Source organism: Athene noctua, chromosome 2 (genome assembly GCF_965140245.1).
Source record: "Athene noctua chromosome 2, bAthNoc1.hap1.1, whole genome shotgun sequence".
Lineage (NCBI taxonomy): Eukaryota > Metazoa > Chordata > Aves > Strigiformes > Strigidae > Athene > Athene noctua.
In genome coordinates, this window is record NC_134038.1 from 95,206,388 (window position 1) to 95,229,139 (window position 22,752).

Genomic DNA, 22,752 nt, shown 5'->3' on the forward strand with positions numbered 1-22,752 from the left:
TCTTGAGTCAAGATTAGACATCTGTTGGAAGATTGTGCTCTCATTCAACCAGTTGTCATAGCTTCTTTTGACCTTGGAAGCTGGCCTTATCAGCACAGTCTACTGTGGACTAGTAATCACACAGAGCTTATGCACAGTCATTATGTTGGCATGCTAAACTAAGGGACTTGAATCAAGCAGTTTAACTCCCTGTTAGGACTTATGTAGGGGTTAGGCGGTGCATATATTTGGCCCTGATTGTCTCTCACCAGGAAGTAGAGATATACTAGAGGGAACTGCTCTCTTCCTCTGACGGTTTGGCCAGCAGAATGTTGAGTGCACGGTCAGAGGTAGTTTGCACTTCTCTTTGTCTTCTGTGTGTACATAGGGAAATTGAGCATGTGCATTTCTTTAACCAATGTTGGTACTGATCACCAAATTGTAAAAGGAAAGTTCACAGTATTAAGGAGGTACTTTTTTTTTTAGTTCTGTTGTTCAGGATGTTGCAAGATGCAGTCATTTTTGCTTCCTAGGAGAGGCAGAACTTTGGGCGCTTTGCTCTGTGAAGCCACAAGCCTAGAGACTAGGACTGAGATGATTATACCTTCTTTGATTCTGCTGTTTTCATAATTAAATTCAGTTACACTGAATAGAATTGCTATGTAGCCTTAGCAGGGATAATTTTACATTATCACCACTATCTGGAAAATAGTAAGTAAATCATCCTGTGCAGTGTACATTTGGGGTTTGTTTAATGCCATGTTTTTGTTTAGAAACGCATGAGTGAACTGGAGCTTAAAGAAAAAGAACTCAACAAGCTAAAGCAAGAAAGTGACCAGCTAGTGCTCAACCAGCACCCTGCTTCAGACAAAATTGAGGTGAGTTAAGAGTTTGTGTGATTTTGCTTGTTCCTTTATTTGCTATGTGGGAAAAGTTCTCGGTGAAAGTCCACAAATTAAATGCTGCATTTGGACCTGAGAAGGGTTTGCCTGCCAAAAAGCATGTCTATTTTTATCCGGCTGTATGAGCTGCTCTATTAAATGTTACTACCTTCCTCTACAGACCTGGCCACAACAACTGCAGGCTTCTTAAGAGCTATGGAGAGAGCCCTCATTGCTGTCAAATTTGATGATAGAGGCATGTTAAAAATAATACGAGACTTAGGGAGTTGTCTGAGTGTATTGAAATTGCTGTATCTCATTTAATTGACTACAGTGCAGCAGAATTTATGGTAGGAATGAATGTCATTGTTCTTCTGCTATCTTAGTAGGGCATGTTTTGAAGAAAGCCACACCCTTTGTTGAGGGTTTATATTTAATCCAAGTGCAAATACTTTCTGCAGGTGAAATTCATGGTGCATTTCTACAGCTTAGTCAAGACATTTTTGCTTTCACAGCTTGGTGTACATTTACCTTTCAATTACAAAGGCTGCAACAATTTGAAAAATCTCATTTTATTAGGAAATGCTGTAGTTGCTATAATTTTAAGAGTGCATAAGAACCCTAAATCTGAAAGAAGCTAATAGGAAGAAGACTCCTTTCTGCTTTTGAGTGTATTTACTTTGTTGTTATCATGTTGTGTAAAATCACCATTCATATTTCTTCTGTGGTCAGTTTCTGCCTTAAAGGAAAGATCCTTGTAAGCTGTAGCAGTGAAATAAAAGTTGTGTGTAGTTTTCTAAAGACTGAGGACTACTTGAGAAGTTTTAATTTAAAAATAGACATCATAAAAAATGTTCTTTGGAAGAAGGAGAACTTGACAATTTGCAATGGAAATATTTTATTTGCACTACTGTTTGTGCATTTCACCCCTTTTTGTTCATGCACTTCAGGCTTTATGCTGAGCAAACAAAATTCAAGTCATGAACAAATTTCTCTCTGCATCTCACAAGCAGGTATTGAATTAATTTCAGTTAGATAGATGCTTAGAAGTTGGGGAACTATTTGCATGAGTTACATTATTGTGTGCATGAATTTGTTTTAGCAGATTTTTCATTTGCATTTATGTGGAGCATAAATAGTTTTGCCTGAGTCTAGGTATGGGAGAGAGATCAGTGTGGTGGTTTGAGTTCTGTATATTACTATTTTTGTTAGGCCTACATGGATACATTGCAAACTCAGTGGAGCTGGATTCTTCAGATCACCAAATGCATTGATGTTCATCTGAAAGAGAATGCAGCTTACTTTCAGGTGAGTAGTGATGTGGAGAATTCATATTACTTTTGTTAAAAGTGTGAATCCCATAACAGATATTTTTTTCTGTACCAAATCTTTCTAAATCCATACAAAATTATGCATAACAGTTTCCATATTGTAAATGCTACCAATCTGCCAGATTTGAACTGGGATTTCTCATGAAAGGAATCCGTTGATTTTTAGCAGACGTTAAGAGCTATGCACTATTGAAATCACAACTTTTCTCCTGTAGTTCTTTGAAGAGGCCCAAGCCACAGAGTGCTACCTGAAAAACCTGCAAGACTCCATCAGAAAGAAGTTCATCTGTGATAAGAGCATGTCACTGCAATCTCTGCTGGAGCAGATCAAAGAGCTGGAGGTACTGTCACACCCACCTGAGAGGTTATGTTCTGCTTTCCTTGAAATCAGTTGCCCTATTCAGATACCAAATGTAAACCCAACTGTACTGCAGTGTTTATATTCAGTACTGTATGAACTTGAAACCATAACTGTATATTATTGCCCATTTCTTAGGAGAGACTACAGATGGATCAGTGTTATTTTGTGTAATACTGTTTGGGAACTCTGACTTCTTTTTAAATCTGGAATGACCCCAACAAATTCCCAAGTTTTTGACATGCTAACAAATTATAAAAAGGAAAGACTTTAATTTATAGGTGGTAGAAAAAATTTGGCCTCAAAGGATAAGTGCGTTTAATAAATGATTTGTCATGTCACTATATCACTGTAGTGTCTTTGAAAGGACTTAACTCAGCTTTTTTAGCTAACCATTTGCTCATCATGAATTAGGCACTACAATTCCAAATTGAATATACTGGAGAAACAATGGTCAGTGATATAAAAGGGCAATTGATGAAGTCAGGTTTAAGAGTGTAATTACTACTTTTTGTTTGGTTAGCATTCATGTTATAGTAGATTCTTCCATTTATTCCTGTGTTACTTACACATCACTTTAACCACATTGCAGGTCTGTAGGAAAAACGTGCTTTGCAAGTTTTGCAAACTTTGCAGCTTACCAGAGCTGCAAAGATACTTAGTTTGATGTTTCTCTTTTCTTTTTTTAAATCTGCAGTTTTATATTATAGGCCAATGACTCATCCCATGAAGGCTAAAGGAAGTTTTGCCTACCAAGAGCTCCAGATGTATCCCTGTCTTAATAAAGCAGTGGAAACTAGATGTGGTTTCTTTTTAGAATGAATTTTTAACATACAGTTTATCTTTGCAGAATGAACGAGAGAGAATTCTTGAATACAAGAGGCAAGTGCAGAGTTTGGTGAATAAATCCAAGAAGATTGTGCAGTTGAAGCCACGTAACCCAGACTACCGGAGTAACAAGCCTATTATCCTCAAGGCTCTGTGTGACTACAAACAGGATCTGGTATTGTATCCCTTTTTGGCTGAGCATGAACATCATGTAAACTAGAACATGGCAAATTATTTAGTAAACAAAACTGTTGCGCTGATAGGTGTAACCCCTTTGTCTGCTTCTGGTCAGCATTTAAATTTCTTTGGCAAAAAAGCTCTGACATTCTTGCAATTATAAGTAAACAAGCTAGGTTCTGGTTGGTTAATAAATCTAAACAAAATTATTGTTATTATTCCATTAAATACTCATTAATACTCATAGTTCAGATTAGCACAGAAAAGTCTCATGGATAAATTGTTATACAGATGCTTCCCAGCATCTATGCCTTATTTTTGGTGATTGCTCACTTTTCCAGTGTCTCTCTGGGTCCTTAGGTCAACACTTCATCTAACAAAAGGTGAGGAATGTACCGTGAGTCATTGGTATTCCCAGTTTATTGCTGGTTGAGGTACTATGAAATCGATGGTGGTAGTTTTTATTTTTCAGTACTGGAGCTGCTTTGGTTTATTTCTATATTTTTTCTTAACAGTAGGCTTATATGTGTTTTCTGCTTTTGTGCTCTTTCCTCTTGACTGGTCAATTATGCAGTTTTTCAGTTCTGTTGTCTGTAAAACTTGTTCACTAGGTTGCACTCCTGTAGTGACCAGTAACTGACCACTTTGATTTGTGTTTACAATATGGGGTTTCTGCTATCTGCTCTGTGTCTGCACTCTTCCGTATCACATTTTATTCCAGAATCACAGAAGTTCAGCCCACACAGAGTAGCTATTTGTTCTTAATATAACCAAAACTAAACAAATTTAGGCAGTAGTTACCTGACTGCTTGGCAATTGCTCTTTAAGCAATGATTAAATTCTCCTCTGATGAAGGTAAGCCCAGACAAGTCTGGAGCCCCTGCATGCTCAGATCAGTGCAAAGGCTGTGGCCTTTTACTCGTTATGTCAAAAGTTGTATTTGCTGGCTGTAGAGTTGTGATGCAGGTAGAGTCCCGTCAGAATAAGTGATAGGAGGAGCCTTTCCCTCTTGGATGTGAGTGGGTGTAACCTGCACCATAGCCACACCCATGGCCACATGGTGTCAGGATTTCTGGCAGTTGGGACTGGTGGATCTAACTCTGCTGCACTTGCTCCCAGTCCCTGCACAAATATGGATGCAGCACTAAGCATCCTTATGCCTCCAGCTCACTTGCCTACTGCCATGCATGGTTGTATAGCTTGCTGTGGCCATGTGTCCACATTCAGTCTTCGATGTTGTCATGCAAGACCCAAGTCTGATGATCAATCAGACTGGCAACTGCTCAGTGTTCTGTGGCTCCCACTTGGTTTTCTTGGGTTTTCTTCACAGGGAAACCAGATTCAGGGAGAAGGGGTTAATCTGTACTGATCTCTTGCCCCATTATTAAGCCAAGATGCAGACCCAGACCTGGCAGCTGGGAAGCACTCCCACTTCTGTGATCTAGATGTACCTTCCTTGTCTGTCTCTCTTAGAAACGCCATGTTACTTAACTAAAGAAAAAAATATTGTTCTGCGTTCATTACAGAAAACAGTGCGCAAAGGAGATGAATGTATCCTGAAGGACAATAATGAGCGCAGCAAGTGGCTGGTGACTGGCCCTGGAGGAGTGGATATGCTGGTGCCATCTGTTAGTCTTATCATCCCACCCCCCAATCCATTAGCAGTGGATCTTGCTACCAAGTGAGTTGCTGCCTGGTTTTGGACACCTACCACCAGGAGCAGATAGAATAGTTCACTCAAAATAGCAACCAGTCACAAAATCTGATCTGTGCCTTGATCACAGTGCTCGGTGGGGGATTAAGGACTAAACCCTCAACTTGAGGAAATTCACTGCCGCGAAGCTTGCTGGGATCTAAAAATATTTAAAACTTAACTTTTACAAGTGTTTTTTTCATCTCTAGTAATGGAAGTCATGAATAAATTAATTTCAAAGATTTTCTCAAGTAGAGAACAAGCCTTAACACACTCCACATCTGGTGGATGTTTCTTTGGATGTTTTGTAGCTATGCCACAAGGACAGATGCATTTTGACCATGGAATTTCTTTTCTCATCTCAGAATTGAGCAGTACTATGAAGCAATTTTAGCTTTGTGGAACCAATTGTATATCAACATGAAGAGCCTGGTATCTTGGCATTATTGCATGATTGACATTGAGAAAATCAGAGCAATGACTATTGCCAAGGTAAGACTCCAGCTGGCCTTACCTGTAAACCAGAGACACCCATGACCTGACCCCTGTTGTCCCAAACAGTGCTTGCTGTGTCCTGTGCAGGTGTATGTTCTGCAAAACCATGGGCCTTCCTTTTGCTGGGCTGCACAAACAGTTATACATGGAAGTTGTCATTTAATGGAGAAACAAAATGCTTTCCCATTCAAACCCAATAAGGATAAACAGGAAGATTAGCTAAGGGGATTTATTACATACTTTCTGTACTTGTTCCTGCTATGCAAGGACATGAATAGACAGGGTAAGATGTAGAATTTCAAACTGTTCTTAAGTTATGAAATTATTATAACAAGCTCAAAGGGCACTTTTAGCACCGTACTTTTAGATGCAGCCTAGGTAGGTTTTACTCTAAAATGCGATCTTTCATTTTTTATATAGGTGTATTAGTTTGTTCCTTAATGATTAACTAGTCATAAACCTTTCCCAATTGCTTCTTTTTTTCAAAATACTCTTCTTCCTCATTTCAGCTGAAAACAATGCGTAAGGAAGATTACCAAAAAATAATAACTGACCTGGAGATCCATTATCAAGAATTCCTCAGGAACAGCCAAGGCTCAGAGATGTTTGGCGATGAAGACAAACGAAAGATCCAGACTCAGTTCACTGATGCTCAGAAGCACTACCAAACCTTGATCATACAACTACCCAATCAATCACGGCAGCCACAAACAGGTTTGTTATCTGGTTTTTGTAGAGAACGGACTTCTTGGGTTTCTTTGTTGGGGAGTGGTGGGGTCGTGGTGCATTCTTTTTATGTGAAAATGTTCTCATAAACGTATGAATGGAAACACGTTCAAGAATTGTACTGCTGTCTCTCAACATAACAAAACAGACCATGTGTAGGGAAGAGTATGTTTTGTTCTTCCTTCCTTTGGTGTGAATGGTAATAGTCCTCTGAAGTTCATGCAACTCGCTGCAAAAATGAGAGGAATTTAGTCCATCTGATATGTTTTCACTTATTGGGAAGCAAAATCTCACTGCTACATTTGAGGAAGCAAGTTCATCTTTTTGTGATGGAATGATTCCATTTCCTTGAAACAGCTGCATAAGGGCCTAGATCTTCTCCCTGTTCTCAGTGCTACAGATCCATTCAATGCTTAGGTCGCTTGGGCACTGCATTGGCTTTCTGTATGTAAGTGCTCAGTTCTCTGGCAGTTGACATTTACTCAATTCATTTTACAGTGGTCCCAACTGAGAGCTGTCCTGTGGGTTCCTCAAACACCATTATTGTTAATGAGAGAAACCGAGAACACGAGAAGCAGGAGGCCTGGCTGCTGATGGAGCTTCAGAAACTTCGGCGTCAGATTGAAGCTTCTGAGATTCAGATGGTTCAAAGAGCTCCTCTTGGAGTGGATCAAGGGGCTGTGCATGACTTTTCAGTCAGAATAAAGGATTTAGAGGTAACTGTGGATGTTTTTCTTCTAGCATCTCAAGCTCAATATGGCTCTGTGCTGCAGAGCATACTTCAGTATTTCCTACGCAGAAAATTCTCTGTCGGAAGCCAACCATGATGGTTTAGATTGGAGTTTAGTTCCTAAGTAGAAAAAGTTGACTCTTGGATTTTAGAAGTCAAATTCTGTTAGGCAAAGAATACAGAAAGCCTGATGTCAGTTGGACATTAGCTTATGTTAAGACTCATCCAGGTTAAAGCACTATTAGAAGCCTTCTGCACAGGCCCCACTTTACCACCTACCTCTGAAGTGCTGTCTGTGGGATGCAGAGTGGGTACTCGAGGCTTACAGACTCACTCCTTGTCCCAGTACTTAAGATTTGAAGGAGACTGGAGAGGGAAGATTACTAAAACAGGTGAACAGGTTCAGCATATGAGAAATTCCCCTGAGGCCATGAGGTTGCAAAGGTCTTAAGAGCAGAAGGACCTTGGCACATCCACTGAGTGCATAAGGAGCTGGCAGTAAAGATAGAGCTGAGTTTCAGACTGGACAAGGTGACCAGAGGTATTAACCTGCTGTGGACTGTGCAAAAAAAACCCCACCCAATGTTACCTCGAAGAAACCAAGCTCAGGCACTGCTTCAGTCCTCAGTCAAGGTGGCTGGATAACAACAGGCTATTTGGATAAGGAGACCAATTGCATATGTGCTGTAGAATGATCATTCAGCCACCAAAAATGTGTAAATCAGGCATTCTCTTTTCTTAGGGTGTGCAGAATGACTCTCAAATAATGGCTGAAACCCTCAATAAGCATAAGGACTTGCTGCCTAACTTCAGAGGCTGTGAAAAGTATGTGTACTTGCAGTCAGAGATAAATGCCCTATTTCAAAAACTGGAAAATATTAATGGTGTTTCTGCTGGCTACTTAGACAGGTAAGAAAACTGAGGTTATAGCACTAAATCATTTGCTTTCTTTCATAATTCTTAGTCCAGAAATCCAGAAACCTGCCTTTTGTTACCAGTAGTGTAAAATTACACCTTCTTTCCTACAAATGCTGTACTTGTGGGTAGAAGCAGACACTTATGCAAATTTCTTCTCTTTTCTTGAAGATTTTTTTTTAAAAAAGGGAGAATCACTGAAATTTCTTCTTTGTTGTCTATTCTCTTTAACTAATGGTCTGCAATTAATTAGAAATATCACCTTTCCTGCCCCAGATTATAACAATTTGTCTTGTATTATTTATTTCAGCTTGAATGCATTGAGGTGTCTGCTCCAGGTTATTCTACAAACAGAAGATGTGATCAGAGTTTTCGAAGTCAGACTGTCTGAAGAGGAGACCGTTCCTTTGGATCTTGATAAAGTGGAGGCTTATCGGGCTTGTCTGAAGGTGAGAGACCAAGACCCAAGGACACGACAAGGCAAAATTTGTAGCTGCCTGCACTGGTCTATTGAGCTGGGTGAAACCCTTCCGAAACCACAGGAGATGGAAATGCTGATCTTTTGTCATATTTTGTGACATAGACATACAATGCTTTTGCAAATTATTGGAAGGAATCTATGGGTTACTACTTCTTCCATCCCCTGGTTGTTGCTGCCTTTACAAAAAAGCCAGCAGCATGGAAGGTCTCCATAATCCATTTCCGTACAAAATTATCTATGTTCATTTGTATAACTTGTGAAGCTAGATTTGAAGGCAATACCGCCTTTCTTGCGAAGACTTGTTAATTGCCCTTATTGTCATCTAGATGTAACAAGTAAATTTGAGTATTATTGTGTGTCCCAGTTTTGCCACAGTTTTTTGCCATTTCAAATCTTACAGTGACAGCTATCCATCCCGTACAAGGGGAGAAGGCAAAGAATACCTGCTTTTTTGAGCACAAAGTTGGGTTGCAGAACCAGTCTTTACCTGGCATTGAGCTGGTCCTTTTGTGCACTGAATACCTTTGGGAGAATAAGGACTTTCATTCTTTCCTGTTCTGTAGTAGGGAAAAGGGTGTAGGTGGCACAAATGGGGCACAGCCAGGTTACCTTTTTATTATGTTAAATGAGAGCTGCAGTTCAGCTGCCTGAGTTGTTCTTAGCTGGTGTAAATTAGAGCTACACACAAAAAATAAAAAGCTTGAGCGTATCAAAGGATGCAGTCATCCCTGTGACTGGGGGATGCAAGGTAGACTAGTGTCTGCACTGTATATGCCATTTGGTGATACCCCACAGTATGCGAGTGTGTGCATACAAGCAAGTGTGTGTGTAAAGAAATACCTCCATGGAAGATGATTAAAAAAATGCAAACAGGAAAAAAAAAATAAATCCGTGCAGACTTTCTGATAGCATTTAAAAACTGGATATGTCAGTCCTGAGGCTTGATTCCACAGCTGTTGCAAGTGTAGGAATCTTTTGTACTTCAGTGAAATTTTCTTGTCAGTTGTTTCTAGGAACAAGCAAGACAGGCTCTTCCCTTTTTCTTTTTTTTTTTTTTTTGTTAACTGCTCTACATAGTTCTGAGAAACTGAAATGTTAGTTACAGAATATGACAGCAGAGGGCTTTGGTTTAACAAATGCTTTGAGTGAGCCTACCTTTAAACACATTCTTAAATCAAACTCTTTACCAGAGTAGGTGTTTCACTTTTAATATATTAAGTCCAGCTGACATTGGTGTACATACTTTACTGAATTGGAAACAAAATCTTTAGATCTCAACACATTGTACATGCTATTGATAGTTAAATTTGAGTATCTTCTCAAGAATAGAACGTATGACAGCATTTTGTTTTTTCTCCAGAAAATGAAAGGAGACCTAAACATGAAGAAGTCACTCCTGAATGCCCTGGAAAATGAGCTGCAGAAAACACTCCAGATTCACGCACAGTCTTGCCAGTCATATACCCTGTATGACATGGACATTGGAAAGTTCTGTGACAAAGTTACCCAGCTAATAGACCGTTGGCAGAGAGTTGATAAGCAGATAGATAACAGGTTTGCTCATATTTCCTGACAGCTTCTTCCTTATTGCTATTGCTACTAAGATCATCTTAACAGTGAGTCTAAAAGAGCCAATATGCATTGATCATCACTTCCAGAGGACAAATTGAGTCTTCAGGGTGATAAGACTAGAGCAACTGTGAATAGGTTGAACCTACTTTAAAAGGGATGATGTAAGACCAAGCAGGAAAATGTAGTCATGTAAATGTCTAATGTATGTGCTAGGGAGTTGTTCTAATTATTATTTTTTAAAATTTTTGGTAATGTTCTTGGATTAGTTACTTCCAGTCAGCATTTTCCCCATCAAAGCAACTGTGCTTATTCCTGAATACCCTATACCTGAAGGTTAAAAAATTAATACTAAAATTTTAGTTAAAAAATCCTAACAGTTTTTTTCTAAAGCTTTATTGAACTGAAGGTATATTCTGATTGCTTGTGGACTTTTTTTGGGGTGTAATTTGTTTTGGTTTGGTTTTATTTCAGGCCAAAATCTAGTCCTACTAATAAAAATTGGCCAGTTGCTGGTTGTTTTGGTTAAAATTGAGAATAAGAGTACTGAAGTCAGTAAACTTGTTTCTTATCACTGCAAGCTTTTATCCATCCCTCACTTCGTTGTCAGGAAGTGCCAACCTCTGAGTACTGCAGTTACTCAAAAGTGAGGCACCAGGAACCCACGCTGGGTGACTAATAACTGTGCTGCTCATTTATTTGAAATTTTTGTTCAGAATCTCCTTTTAGAGTTTCCCATACTTTTACCTAGTTTATTACTGTATATTATTTCTGAAAATTGTTTAAAGAGAGAGGAGGAGTGCACTTTCCATTGTGACAGTTTTCCCTGTTTTTTTTCTAGATCATGGGATTTAGAAAGGCAAATCAAACAGCTGAAAACTTACCGAGATCTCTACCAGGCTCTGTGCAAATGGATCTGTGATGCCAAGCGCAGGCAAGATTCTATTGAGTCCACAAAGCTGTGTGACTGCAACACTATCATGAGATATCTACATGATCAGAAGGTATGCAGCACCTGGATGAGTTGTCTTCAATTATCTGGATTTTAAATTGCTTTGCTATTCAGAAAATACCAGTATCAATGCAGTCTGTAATACAGTGGCCTGTTTTGAATTACAAAGTATGCAAACTACCAAAAAACACCACATGTGTAGAAAGCAGGAGAGAGGAAATAGTATTATCCTCATTACTTTCTGTCAGCACTGCTACAGATTATGAACAAGACCATTTTTGGCTCCTACATGATCACTGACACTTTTACACATCAGCTTTGAATTAATTCAAGGGACTGTATGGTGGTGTAACTTATGGGACAAATTATAGCACAAAAATAAAAAGTGAGGAAATACATCTAAGCTAAAGTCAAGGAACTCTCTCCTCAGCTCTGGGGGTTGTTCAGTTGGTAGGTGTTTTTTCTGAGAACAACCTTCTCTTGCACAGAGAGCTTGGCATTGTAAAAACTGCACAGCTACAGGTCATTTCAGGTCTCAACCTCTGGGTCTGCAGTGGTCTCATAATGCAGGTGCCTTCTGATGGAGTCAGTGTGTACAGGAGGAAATACAGGTAAATCTTGAGGGAGTGCTTCACAGCTCATTTTTTTTCTTGACAGAACTTGCACAGTGAAATCTGTGGGAAGCGAGACAAAGTTGAAGAGCTTCTCAAGCATGCAGATCAGTGCTCAGCTGCAATTAAGGTACTTGGATTTCAGCATTTCTATGGGGTGTGGTTTTTCATGGTTAAGCACATCCCGTTGTCTCCGCTCTGCTGGCAGGTGAAATGTTGGCTCCTTGATCTGTGTGTGCAGGAATTGCTGGGGTGAAGCACTTACGTGTACAAAGTACAACGAAAGCAATTTGTGTACTTGCCGCCTGAAGATGACAGGATGATGCAGGAGATATCAGTGAGAGATTCTCTTCAGGAGAATCAAAGCCTCCTTTTAGCCAGACCAAACTTTCCAGTTCACAGGTTAAAAAAAAAAAAAAAAAAAAAAGGGAGTAAAGAAGAGATTGGTATTTTAGGAATTAGGTCTGGTTAGGATCTGGTCTGGGAGGCAAGACAAATTCAGATTAGCAGTAGGAATGGTGTGCAATAGCCATGAAAACCAAAATGATATACAGGGAATGGTTTTGTGGTCTTCTCATTTTTATGTCACCTTTATATCCATGCTATTTCCAGCCCAGTCTTACATTATGTGACAAAGATCTTGCTATATACATGTGGCCTATGTGATGTGAAAGAGGAGACAGTTATTTCTGATGAAGTTTTGGTTGATAACAGTACCTAGACCAGTTCCTCCCATGAATCTTTTTCACCTCTCAGTAGCTCTCAACTAACAGAAAAACATATCTTCCTTTTTTTTTCTCCTTTTTCCCTTTGTCATTCTCCTCCATGAATCTCCACAGTTGTACTTGAACTGATGAGCTTCTGTTTATGACAGAGGATCATCTGTACATGGCCAGAGATATAAACAAGGGAAAATGTAGCTTTTTATTAAAAAAACAAAACCAAAAGAACCCCAAAACTTTATTTGCATTTTGAGAAATCCAGATTCCCAGAGACTTCCTTGGCAGTTGTTAAATGGGTCTTACCTTTCCCTGTTGTTTTACAGGATTATGAACTGCAGGTTGCTTCCTACAGTTCTGGATTAGAAACACTGCTCAACATACCCATCAAGAAAAGTGTGGTTCAATCTCCTGCAGTGCTGATTCTACAAGAGGTATCTTTCTTTCCTCCCCACAAATCTTTTGATTACATTTGTTTTTCTGTGTGAGCCATTGTGAGTCATATCCAGCTGTATTCTAATAATTAGCACTGTCATTGGTAATGTGTGCTAAGCATGTAAGCACAAGGAATTAGTGCAGAATAGTCGCTGTACTGTAAAATCATACTTGGGCTCATTTAGACAGTAGATTAGCCCTTAGGAATGTACCTCATTCCTATTCAATGTCCGTTGCATACATATTGTGAGAAAGAAAGATTCATGCACCAGGTGGTTTAGTCACTTTCAACCTGTGAATTAACCACTATTAGAAGTTAAATTTAGATTACTTGTGACTGTCAGACAGGAAGAGCATGATGAACCAGGGGATGAAGCTTTGGGTTTAATATCATATCAGCTATGGGGAAAAATAATCTTGAAAAAGAAGGTGTGGGTTTATCAAAAGGGAGAATTTATACATTTGGGGTCCCCAGAAAGTCGTGTGAATTTGTGAGGAGGAGAATTTGCTTTTTACTTGGTCAGGTGATCGGTTTTCTCAAGTGGATTGGAATCCTTTAAATGATCTGAGACACAGTATGTTCATATCTGAGTACAAGCTGCTAACAATTCTCTTTCTTTTCAAGGCTAGTGAGGCTCAGTCTCGCTACATAGAGCTTCTTACAAGATCAGGAGATTATTACAGATTCTTAAGTGAAATGTTGAAGAGCATGGAGGACTTGAAGGTAATCTGACTTTTCTTTACCTTCTATTTTTATCATAGGTTAGTAAGCTATCACTGATCAAAGACTTTCTGCTTAAGTACAGAGCAAATCAGTTCACAAAAATAAATCCTGAGCTCAGTAATGTCCCATGAAGGAGGCATATATTCAGTTTCACACATCTTTTGTCAAAGAGTAGAGTATCTTGCAAAGTTACCTTCGAGGTCGTGTGTGAGGTGGAGAACACTAGACTTCTTGGTATACAGGAGGTGCTCATCAAAGCACACGAGAGGTCCTTCTCTGCCCATCACAGCCTTGACCTCAGTGAGAGTACAGTTATCTCAGTGCTGAAAACTTGCTGCTAGTGGTTAAGGGGCCACACCTCATTTCAGGCCATATCTAAAGTGTTTCAAATGGAGTAACTCCTGATTTGCTATAGCTCAGTGGAAACAGAGAGGCCCATTTAAGAGGTCATATATATGGAATGTGAACCACCTGTTTGAAAATCATGGAGGTTCTAAAGAAGGCGATTTAATGCTTTGCTGGTGAACTCTTGGTACATCAGATTTTACTATCTGTATTATGTCTCCCACTCCCCCGTCAAGTGCCATTTCCTCTCTGAAAGTCATTACACCGATTTCTGAATAAGGTTTGACTCCAAGTAAATAAGGATTCCAGAATTTGTCTTGATGATGTTAATAAAAAAGGATTGTTGACCTCTCACTGGAGCAGAGAAGAAAATGCTTTCTAAGTTGTCAGTGTTACAAATGTGTATTGTATTGCATGTGCTGATTTTGAAATGGTTGTCACGAGTGTTTATGTGGGTTTGTTTGTTTTTCTGTTATCATTTTGCAGATGAAAACCACCAAAATCGAACTCCTGGAAGAAGAACTCAGGCTTGCCAGGGATTCAAATTCAGAGACAAGCAACAAACATAAATTCCTGGAGCAAAATCTGCAGAAGTACCAGATGGACATTTCTCAGCTCAAGGCAAAGCTGATGAGTTTGGAGGAGATGAAAAGACAAGCTGAAATGGATGGAAATTCTGCTAAGCAAAACCTGGACAAATGCTATGCCCAAATAAAGGATCTAAATGACAGAATCACCAGGCTGACTTATGAGACTGAAGATGAGAAAAGGAAAAGGAAGTTGCTGGAGGATAGATATGAACAGCAGAAGAATGACTATGACCAGCTGCAGAAAACAAGACAAAACGAGAAAGACAGCCTTGGTTGGCAAAAGTTAGAGTCTGAGAAGGTCATCAAGGAGAAGGAGTACGAGATAGAAAGATTAAGGGTTCTTCTTCAGGACGAAGGCACACGGAAGAGGGAATATGAAAATGAGCTGGCTAAGGTAAGAAACCAGTTTAACGAGGAGATGAGTAATTTAAAGAACAAGTATGAAACAGAAATTAATATTAAGAAGACCACAATCCAGCAGATAGCTGCACAGAAAGATGATGATGCAAAAGGCCTCAGAGCCCAGGTTGACAGACTGACCAGAGAAAACAGAGACCTTAAGGATGAGATTGTGAGGCTGAACGATGCCATTCTGCAAACCACAGATCAACGGAGGAGGGCAGAAGAAGATGCTCTTCAGCACAAGGCTTGCAGTTCTGAGGTGTCACAGCAAAAGCATCAGTTAGAGCTGGAGCTGAAACAGATTATTCAGCTTCGTGGCGAAGACAACTCAAGATACAAGCAGGCGCTTGAGGAGGCTGCCTCAACTATTCAGGATAAAACTAAGGAGCTGGAAAGGCTAAAGGTTCAACTTCAGGAAGAGGCTAAAAGCCGATGGGAACTTGAAAATGAATTGGCTAAGGTAAGGAACAGTTATGATGAGGAAATTATTAGTTTAAAGAACAAATATGAAACTGAGATTAATATTACAAAGACTACAATTCACCAAGTCACCATGCAAAAGGAAGAGGACACAAATAATTACAGAACACAGCTTGATAATGCCATGAGAGAAAATAGGAATTTGTGTGAGGAAATTAGGAGACTGAAGAATACAATAAGTCAGACAACAGATAATCTACGGAAAATAGAAGAGAATGCTCAGCAGCAGAAGGCAGTTGGCTCAGAGCTTTCTCAGAAGAAACAGCAGCTGGAGATTGAGCTAAAGCAAGTTATTCAGAGGCACTCTGATGAAAGCATGCGGTACAAACAGTCGCTTGATGATGCTTCTAAGACCATTAAAGAAAGAAACAAAGAGATTGAAAGGCTGAGAAAGTTGTTGGATGTAGAAACAAGTCAGAGAAAAGAACTAGAGGATGAGAACAGTCAGTTAAAAAGAGTCCAGTTTGACCTGCAGAAAGCAAACACAAGTGCTACTGAGACAATTAACAAGCTGAGGATCCAAGAGCAGGAACTGGCCAGACTGAAAATTGACTATGAAAGAGTTTCACAAGAGAAGAAGGGCAGGGATCAAGAAAGTGCAAAATTCCAGAGCACTGTAAAAGACTTGCAGATCCAGAAACATAAGCTGGAGGAGGAACTTTGCAGGCAGAATAAAAATGTAATGGAGGAGACGTCCAGGAGGAAGAAACTGGAGGAGGAAATAGAAAGCATGAGGAGATCTCTCAGAGAGCAATCAGTTAAAATAACTAATCTCACACAGCAGATAGAGGAAGTGTCTATTGTAAAGAAGAGGAATGAGGATGACCTTAGACACCAAAGAGAAGTATTAGACGGTCATGTGAGAGAGAAGCAGAGATACATGGAGGAGATAAGAAAATACACATCTGATGTTGAGACTTTACGCCGTCAGTTGGTTCAAGAACAGGAACAATTAAAACAGGCTCACCTACGATATGAGCACTTACAGAAAACCTCTGAGGAAAAAAGCAAAAACCTGAATGAGTGCAAAATAGAAATTGAAAGGCTTCAGTCTCTCACTGAGAACCTAACCAAGGAACACTTGTTACTGGAGGAAGAGCTACGAAATGTTAGATTGGAGTATGATGACCTCAGAATGGTCAGAAGTGAAGTTGATGAGAAAAATACTGCCATTGCTGAACTAAAGAATCAGCTTCAGACAAGCAGCAAGCAAACCCTGGAGCTTCAGGGGTTGATTAATGATTTACAGAAAGAAAGGGAAAAATTGAGACAGGAAATTGAAAAATTCCAAAAGCAAGCTCTAGAGGTATTCACATATATTTTGATCCCGGCTTTACTGTCTCTTGGATATGTAATTAATTGCAGTGTCCATTTGAATCAACTTAATTCACACTTTGCTGTTTAAGTTCGCTGTACTCGTGACTAATACCCCCTTTATGGCCCTTCCCCTTGTTCATTTTTAAACAAAAATGGCAGGATTTGACCACTTTCTTAGCCTCTTTCCTTCCTGGGAGCTGTACTGGGGAGCCATAAGCTGTCTTATCATCTAGCTGAGCCTTGCCCTCAGCCCTTGCCTCAGGAGAAACCCTGGGTCTGTGCCAGTCTCCACCAAACCATCCTAGGGGAGGCTGAGAGTACATGGAGTACCACTGCTTTAGCTGTACCCTTCTGGCTGTGTGCTTCCCCAGGCTGTTTTCAGCCAGGATGGGTTAAAGCAGGCCTTTGAGGCTGACCCGAGTTCTATCACAAACTAATCCAGCTAAAAACCCCAGAACCAACAAGCTGTCAAAGTCCTGCTTAGCTGGGTAAGGTGTGGACTACAAGTGAGGATTAAAGATCTTGTTGTCATCTGTACCTAAGGTACTTAAAGCCTACACTTCATTGACTGTTTTGGGGATTTATGTTCCTAAGTCACTAGGGGCATTTGCAAATTTTACTATTGGATCTTATTTCTTAAACTTGAGGTGACAGCATAAACAACTTAAACATTTTTTGTATTTTATTCTTTTGCCTGGTTTGTCCAAAGAGCTACTGTTTAAATATAAAAAGTGAGCACTTGTGAAAATGTTTCTTTGCTTTTTCATATACTTGCCCTTTGTATTTCTTTTCTCATTCCCTTCTCAGCTATTCTTTCCTTTATTTTAAAAATCTTAATATAGATTTTTTAAAAATATTAACATTTAGGATTATCTGACATCTGTGCATATATATATATATGCATGTATTAGAAATATATAAACTTGTATTCCATTTAATGTGGACTACATACAAATGTGCATGCTTGTAGGTGTTTGGGTATGTGTATACATATAAGAAGACGTTAAGTGGATTAAAACGGAAAGCAACACAGGTTAACTTGTTTGGAGTAACAAACTAATAGGAAAGTTAAAATTGAGTCAGATAGTTCCTTTTTATCCATGTATGACCAGTTCTTAGCTGATACAAATTCATCTTGGTTAGAAGGACTATGCCAGGGTGCATCTGCTGAGCATCAGACTCTTAATGAGTCTTGAATGCTCTGTGTATGTGTAGATGTATTGTGAGAAGCCTTAAAAAGTTATAAAGAGCTAACTAAATCAGCAGAAAATCAAGGCTATGGGTAACAGAATGGAGTCTCTGCAGTACTAGACACCATCACTGAAGGGACAATGTACCTTCACTGGTTTATGTGTATCCATGGTCTTGGGTGAAGCACTGCTGTGACTAGAACATTTTCCAGTGGTAGCTTGCTGCAGGTTAAATGACAGTCTGAAGAGCATTGTAAGTGGAGAGCGTAACTCTAACCAGCATAAGCTCTAACCATCCTCTTGGTTTATTTTTTCTCTAAATTTGTAGGCATCCAATAGGATTCAAGAATCCAAAAATCAATATACTCACATTATGCAAGAAAGAGAAACCTTGCTGATAAAAATGAGTGCTTTGGAGCAAGACAAAGCCAGGCTGCAGAGATTAGAAGAGGAGCTAAACCGTTTGAAAGTTACCCTGGAATCAGAATCTCGTTTGAAGCAACGCCTGGAAAGTGAGAAGCAACAAATCCTGAATGACCTCAATCAGTGGAAGAGCCAGCACTCCCGGACAGAGGAATCTATAAGGAAGATCCAATGTGAGAGAGAGAAGAGCGAGAGGGAGAAGAACACTCTAAGGAGTGAGATTGAAAGGCTGCAGATGGAGATCAAACGGATTGAAGAGAGATACCGGTGCAGACTGGAAGAGACCGCTGTCAAAAACCAGTCAGAGTTGGAGTCCGAGCGTCTCAGGCTGCAAAGAGAGATTGAGAAACTCAAGCAACGCCCATACGGGTCCCACAGATCTACGCAGACTGAGGAAGACTTTTGTATTGATGCCTCCAAGTTGTTGTTCAGTGGGCTGCGGAAGAAGATTACAGCAATGCAGCTGTACGAGTGTCAACTGATAGACAAACTCACTCTGGATAAACTGCTGAAGGGGCAGAGGTCAGTGGAAGAAGTTGCAGCTGACATTGAACCCTACCTCAAAGGGGCGGGTGCTATTGCAGGGGTGTCTCTTTCACCCAGACAGAAATACTCTTTTGTTGAGGCCAAACGGAATCAGCTGCTTACAGCAGAAAATGCAGTCCTGCTCTTAGAAGCCCAGGCAGCAACAGGAGGCGTGATAGACCCACACCGAAATGAGATGTTAACTGTGGACAGTGCTATCGCCAGAGATCTGATCGACTTTGATGACAGAGAACAAATCTATACAGCAGAAAAGGCTATTACGGGATTTAAAGATCCTTTCTCTGGCAAAACCGTGCCAGTATCTGAAGCTATCAAGAAAAACTTGGTTGACAGAGAAACCGGGATCCGTCTGCTTGAAGCCCAGCTAGCTGTAGGAGGGATTGTTGATCCTGTCAACAGTGTTTTCCTACCCAAAGATATAGCTTTATCTCGTGGGTTGATTGACAAAGACCTGTACAGGATCATAAACAATTGCCAAGGCACTACAAAGAACTTCATTGATCCCACCACCAAAAAGGCAGTCACTTACATGCAGCTGAAGGAAAAATGTAGGATTGAACCACACACTGGTCTGCTGCTCCTCCCAGTGCAGAAGAGGAGTATGTCATTCCAAGGAATCAGGCAGCCTGTCTCAGCAGATGCACTGCTCGAGGCTGGAATTATTAAGGAATCAACAAGGAATGACTTGGAAAGAGGTGCAATTACAGTGGAGGAAGTGAGTGAGAGAATCATTGATTTCCTTCAAGGCTCTAGCTGTATTGCGGGTATCTACAATGAGGCTACTAAAGAGAAACTTGGCATTTACCAGGCTATGAAAATAGGTTTGGTTAGACCGGGGACAGCCCTTGAACTCCTAGAAGCCCAGGCAGCCACAGGGTTCATAGTGGATCCTGTCAGCAATGTGAGGCTGCCCGTTGAGGAAGCTTACAAAAGAGGCCTTGTTGGAATTGAATTTAAAGAGAAGCTTCTCTCTGCTGAAAGAGCTGTCACTGGGTACAAAGACCCAGAAACTGGAAACATCATTTCGCTGTTTCAAGCAATGAACAAAGAACTCATAGAGAGAGGCCATGGCATTCGTTTGTTGGAGGCCCAGATTGCTACCGGAGGGATCATTGACCCCAAAGAGAGCTACCGCTTGCCAGTAGAGACAGCCTACAAGCGTGGCTACTTCAATGAAGAGCTTAACCAGATCCTTAGTGATCCAAGCGATGACACCAAAGGGTTCTTTGATCCCAACACAGAGGAGAACTTGACATACTTGCAGCTGAAAGAAAGATGCATAAAGGATGAAGCAACAGGGCTCTGCCTTCTGCCCCTGAGAGAGAAGAAGAAGGTGGTGCACACCTCACAGAAGAATACCCTTAGGAAGCGCCGGGTTGTCATTGTAGATCCAGAAACAAACCGTGAAATGTCTGTGCAGGAGGCGTACAGCAAAGGCCTCATAGATTATGACACCTACACAGAACTAGCTGAACAGGAGTGTGAGTGGGAAGAAATAACTATTACAGGATCAGATGGTAGCAGTAGAGTAGTCCTTGTCGACAGAAAAACAGGCAGCCAGTACGACATCCAAGATGCTATTGATAAAGGTCTGGTTGAGAGGAAGTTTTTTGACCAGTACCGTTCTGGCAGCTTAAGCCTGACGCAGTTTGCAGACATGATTTCCTGCCGTAACGGCACTGATGAGGTGTTTCGGCATGAGTCAGTGACTCGGTCCCCCACAGTGCTGAGTGTCAGGAGCTCTTCTTCACTGATCAGGAGTGGTTCTTTCTCAGAGACTCCAGAAGAGTGCAGTCCTATTGCAGCCATATTTGACACAGAAAACTTGGAGAAAATCTCCATTTCAGAAGCCATACAGCGGGGCATCGTGGATAGCATCACCGGGCAGCGATTACTTGAAGCTCAGGCCTGCACAGGGGGCATAATATGCCCTACTACAGGCCAGAGGCTTTCGCTTCAGGAAGCTGCCAGTCAAGGCATCATTGATCAGGATATGGCCACACGTCTCAAACCAGCCCAGAAGGCCTTCATAGGGTTTGAAGGCATAAAAGGTGGGCGCAAGAGGATGTCAGCAGCTGAAGCAGTGAAGGAAAAATGGTTGCCTTACGAGGCTGGGCAGCGGTTCCTTGAATTCCAGTACCTCACTGGAGGTCTTGTGGACCCAGAAGTGCGTGGAAGAATAAGTACTGAAGAAGCCATTAGGAATGGATTGATTGATGGTCGCGCTGCCCAGAAATTGCAAGACATGAACAGCTATCCCAAAATTCTGACCTGCCCCAAGACCAAACTGAAAATATCCTACAAAGATGCAATGAATCGGTCAATGGTGGAAGACATCACCGGGCTTAAACTCTTGGAAGCAGCCTCTGTTTCATCTAAAGGCATATCCAGTCCCTACAATGTCTCCTCAGCACCCGGCTCTCGTTCTGGCTCTCGCTCTGGCTCACGTTCAGGCTCACGCAGTGGGTCTAGAAGGGGAAGTTTTGACGCATCAGCAAGCTCTTCGTATTCTTACTCATACTCAACCTTCAGCAGTGGGTCTATTGGGCGCTAATAACAAGTGTCTGTATTTTAATATTGTTTAGATTATTCTATATCCCTTTTCCTAAAAAAAACCCCAACAACAACAAAGTATCCCAAAGAAAAACCCATAAGTCTTTTCTGGGTGTGGTGAGCTTCTCTTCTGAAAAAGCTGTAAAATGCTTGAATGCAAATTTCTGGAATATAGATTCAAGAATACAAAGTCGTATTTGTGAATTTTGAGTTTCGGTTCCCATTTCCTTTTAAGTATTTGGATTTTAATTGGTATCTGTATTTTTAAACACCCTGTCATGTGCTGCCTTCTGTCATCTGTAACTGTCAACCTATAAGCTGATAACTGAAGTTTGAAAGTCTTGCAGTAGTTTTTCCACATAGACCTTTTTCAATTTGCCATTATGAAGAAAAAAATATTAACAATATGGACAGAAAATGCCTTTAATATTTGTTTTTAGAATCTATACTATAAACATGAAAAACTCTGTCTTCCACATGCTCTACTTCTCTCTATTTGGCTAGCCATTTTCTTAAGTATAACTTGGTGGATGTAAAGGGCTATTATTAGGCTGGGCTTTTGTTTTACTGTTACCCATATATATTTTCTACTGTTTTGCTTGATTTCCATGTAACAACAAAAAAACCCTAACTGCACCATGTGAGCTATTCTGGGCAATAAACTTCTGAAGTTTTAAAGTATTTGTTGTGTACTTACTAAATTTAGCTATGGACATTCTTGGAGGTACAGATTAGAGAAAGAACCATTTTAAAAAGTAGCAAATACTGGCTTTGTCATAAAAATAATGTACAGGCACATCTTTATCATGATGCTGATCCATCATTTTTATGAATGTGGACCTTCTGATTCTGCATTTTGCAGTAGGAAAATGAAGGTAGCACCAATAATGGGAACTATGGCCCTAGCAGCAGAAAGCCTGTTTCTGCAGTTGCTTATAGACTTGATGACCAGAAGCACGCTGCTTTGGGTTGTGATCCAGCCCATTGTCTCTGCAGCTACAGGGGACTGAGTCAGATTGTCCCTTACACATCAGTGTAACTTAATCCTCACAACAATGGTACAGTAATGGGGCTTAGCCAGCCAGTATGGTGGCAGAGGATGGCCTTCCAAAACCTGAACGATCATCTCCAGTAATGTTCTCCCACCTCTTCTGCTGGCTCCTGAAAGCCCAGGTTGAGAAAATAGCAAGAGTATGTCGGTGTTTGCATGATGCCTTGCTGTTCTCAGTTCTACATAGGCTGTTGTCAGCCTGTTGACTCCTTTGAGCTGAGCTGAGAAACCAGAGCAGGCCTAAATGACCT

The 22,752-nt window shown here is 40.5% G+C and overlaps 1 protein-coding gene across 3 annotated transcripts in view; it reads left to right on the top strand.

Annotated features, from left to right (window-relative positions):
- DSP (desmoplakin) overlaps positions 1 to 22,128 on the top strand; it is a 39,578-nt gene extending 17,450 nt beyond the window's left edge. Inside the window, exons 8-24 of one of the 3 annotated variants that reach the window (XM_074899646.1) lie at positions 753 to 857; positions 2,073 to 2,168; positions 2,407 to 2,532; positions 3,400 to 3,552; positions 5,081 to 5,235; positions 5,613 to 5,739; positions 6,252 to 6,456; positions 6,967 to 7,184; positions 7,941 to 8,107; positions 8,424 to 8,562; positions 9,955 to 10,148; positions 11,005 to 11,167; positions 11,773 to 11,856; positions 12,772 to 12,879; positions 13,506 to 13,604; positions 14,436 to 16,727; positions 18,257 to 22,128. In XM_074899646.1, the coding sequence (XP_074755747.1) occupies positions 753 to 857; positions 2,073 to 2,168; positions 2,407 to 2,532; positions 3,400 to 3,552; positions 5,081 to 5,235; positions 5,613 to 5,739; positions 6,252 to 6,456; positions 6,967 to 7,184; positions 7,941 to 8,107; positions 8,424 to 8,562; positions 9,955 to 10,148; positions 11,005 to 11,167; positions 11,773 to 11,856; positions 12,772 to 12,879; positions 13,506 to 13,604; positions 14,436 to 16,727; positions 18,257 to 21,451 (7,626 nt within the window). In that variant the 3' untranslated portion in view covers positions 21,452 to 22,128. The remainder of the gene's footprint in view (positions 1 to 752; positions 858 to 2,072; positions 2,169 to 2,406; positions 2,533 to 3,399; positions 3,553 to 5,080; positions 5,236 to 5,612; positions 5,740 to 6,251; positions 6,457 to 6,966; positions 7,185 to 7,940; positions 8,108 to 8,423; positions 8,563 to 9,954; positions 10,149 to 11,004; positions 11,168 to 11,772; positions 11,857 to 12,771; positions 12,880 to 13,505; positions 13,605 to 14,435; positions 16,728 to 18,256) is intronic. The other 2 variants (XM_074899647.1, XM_074899648.1) reach the window with 2 other exon arrangements.
- Positions 22,129 to 22,752: the final 624 nt, after the last annotated feature.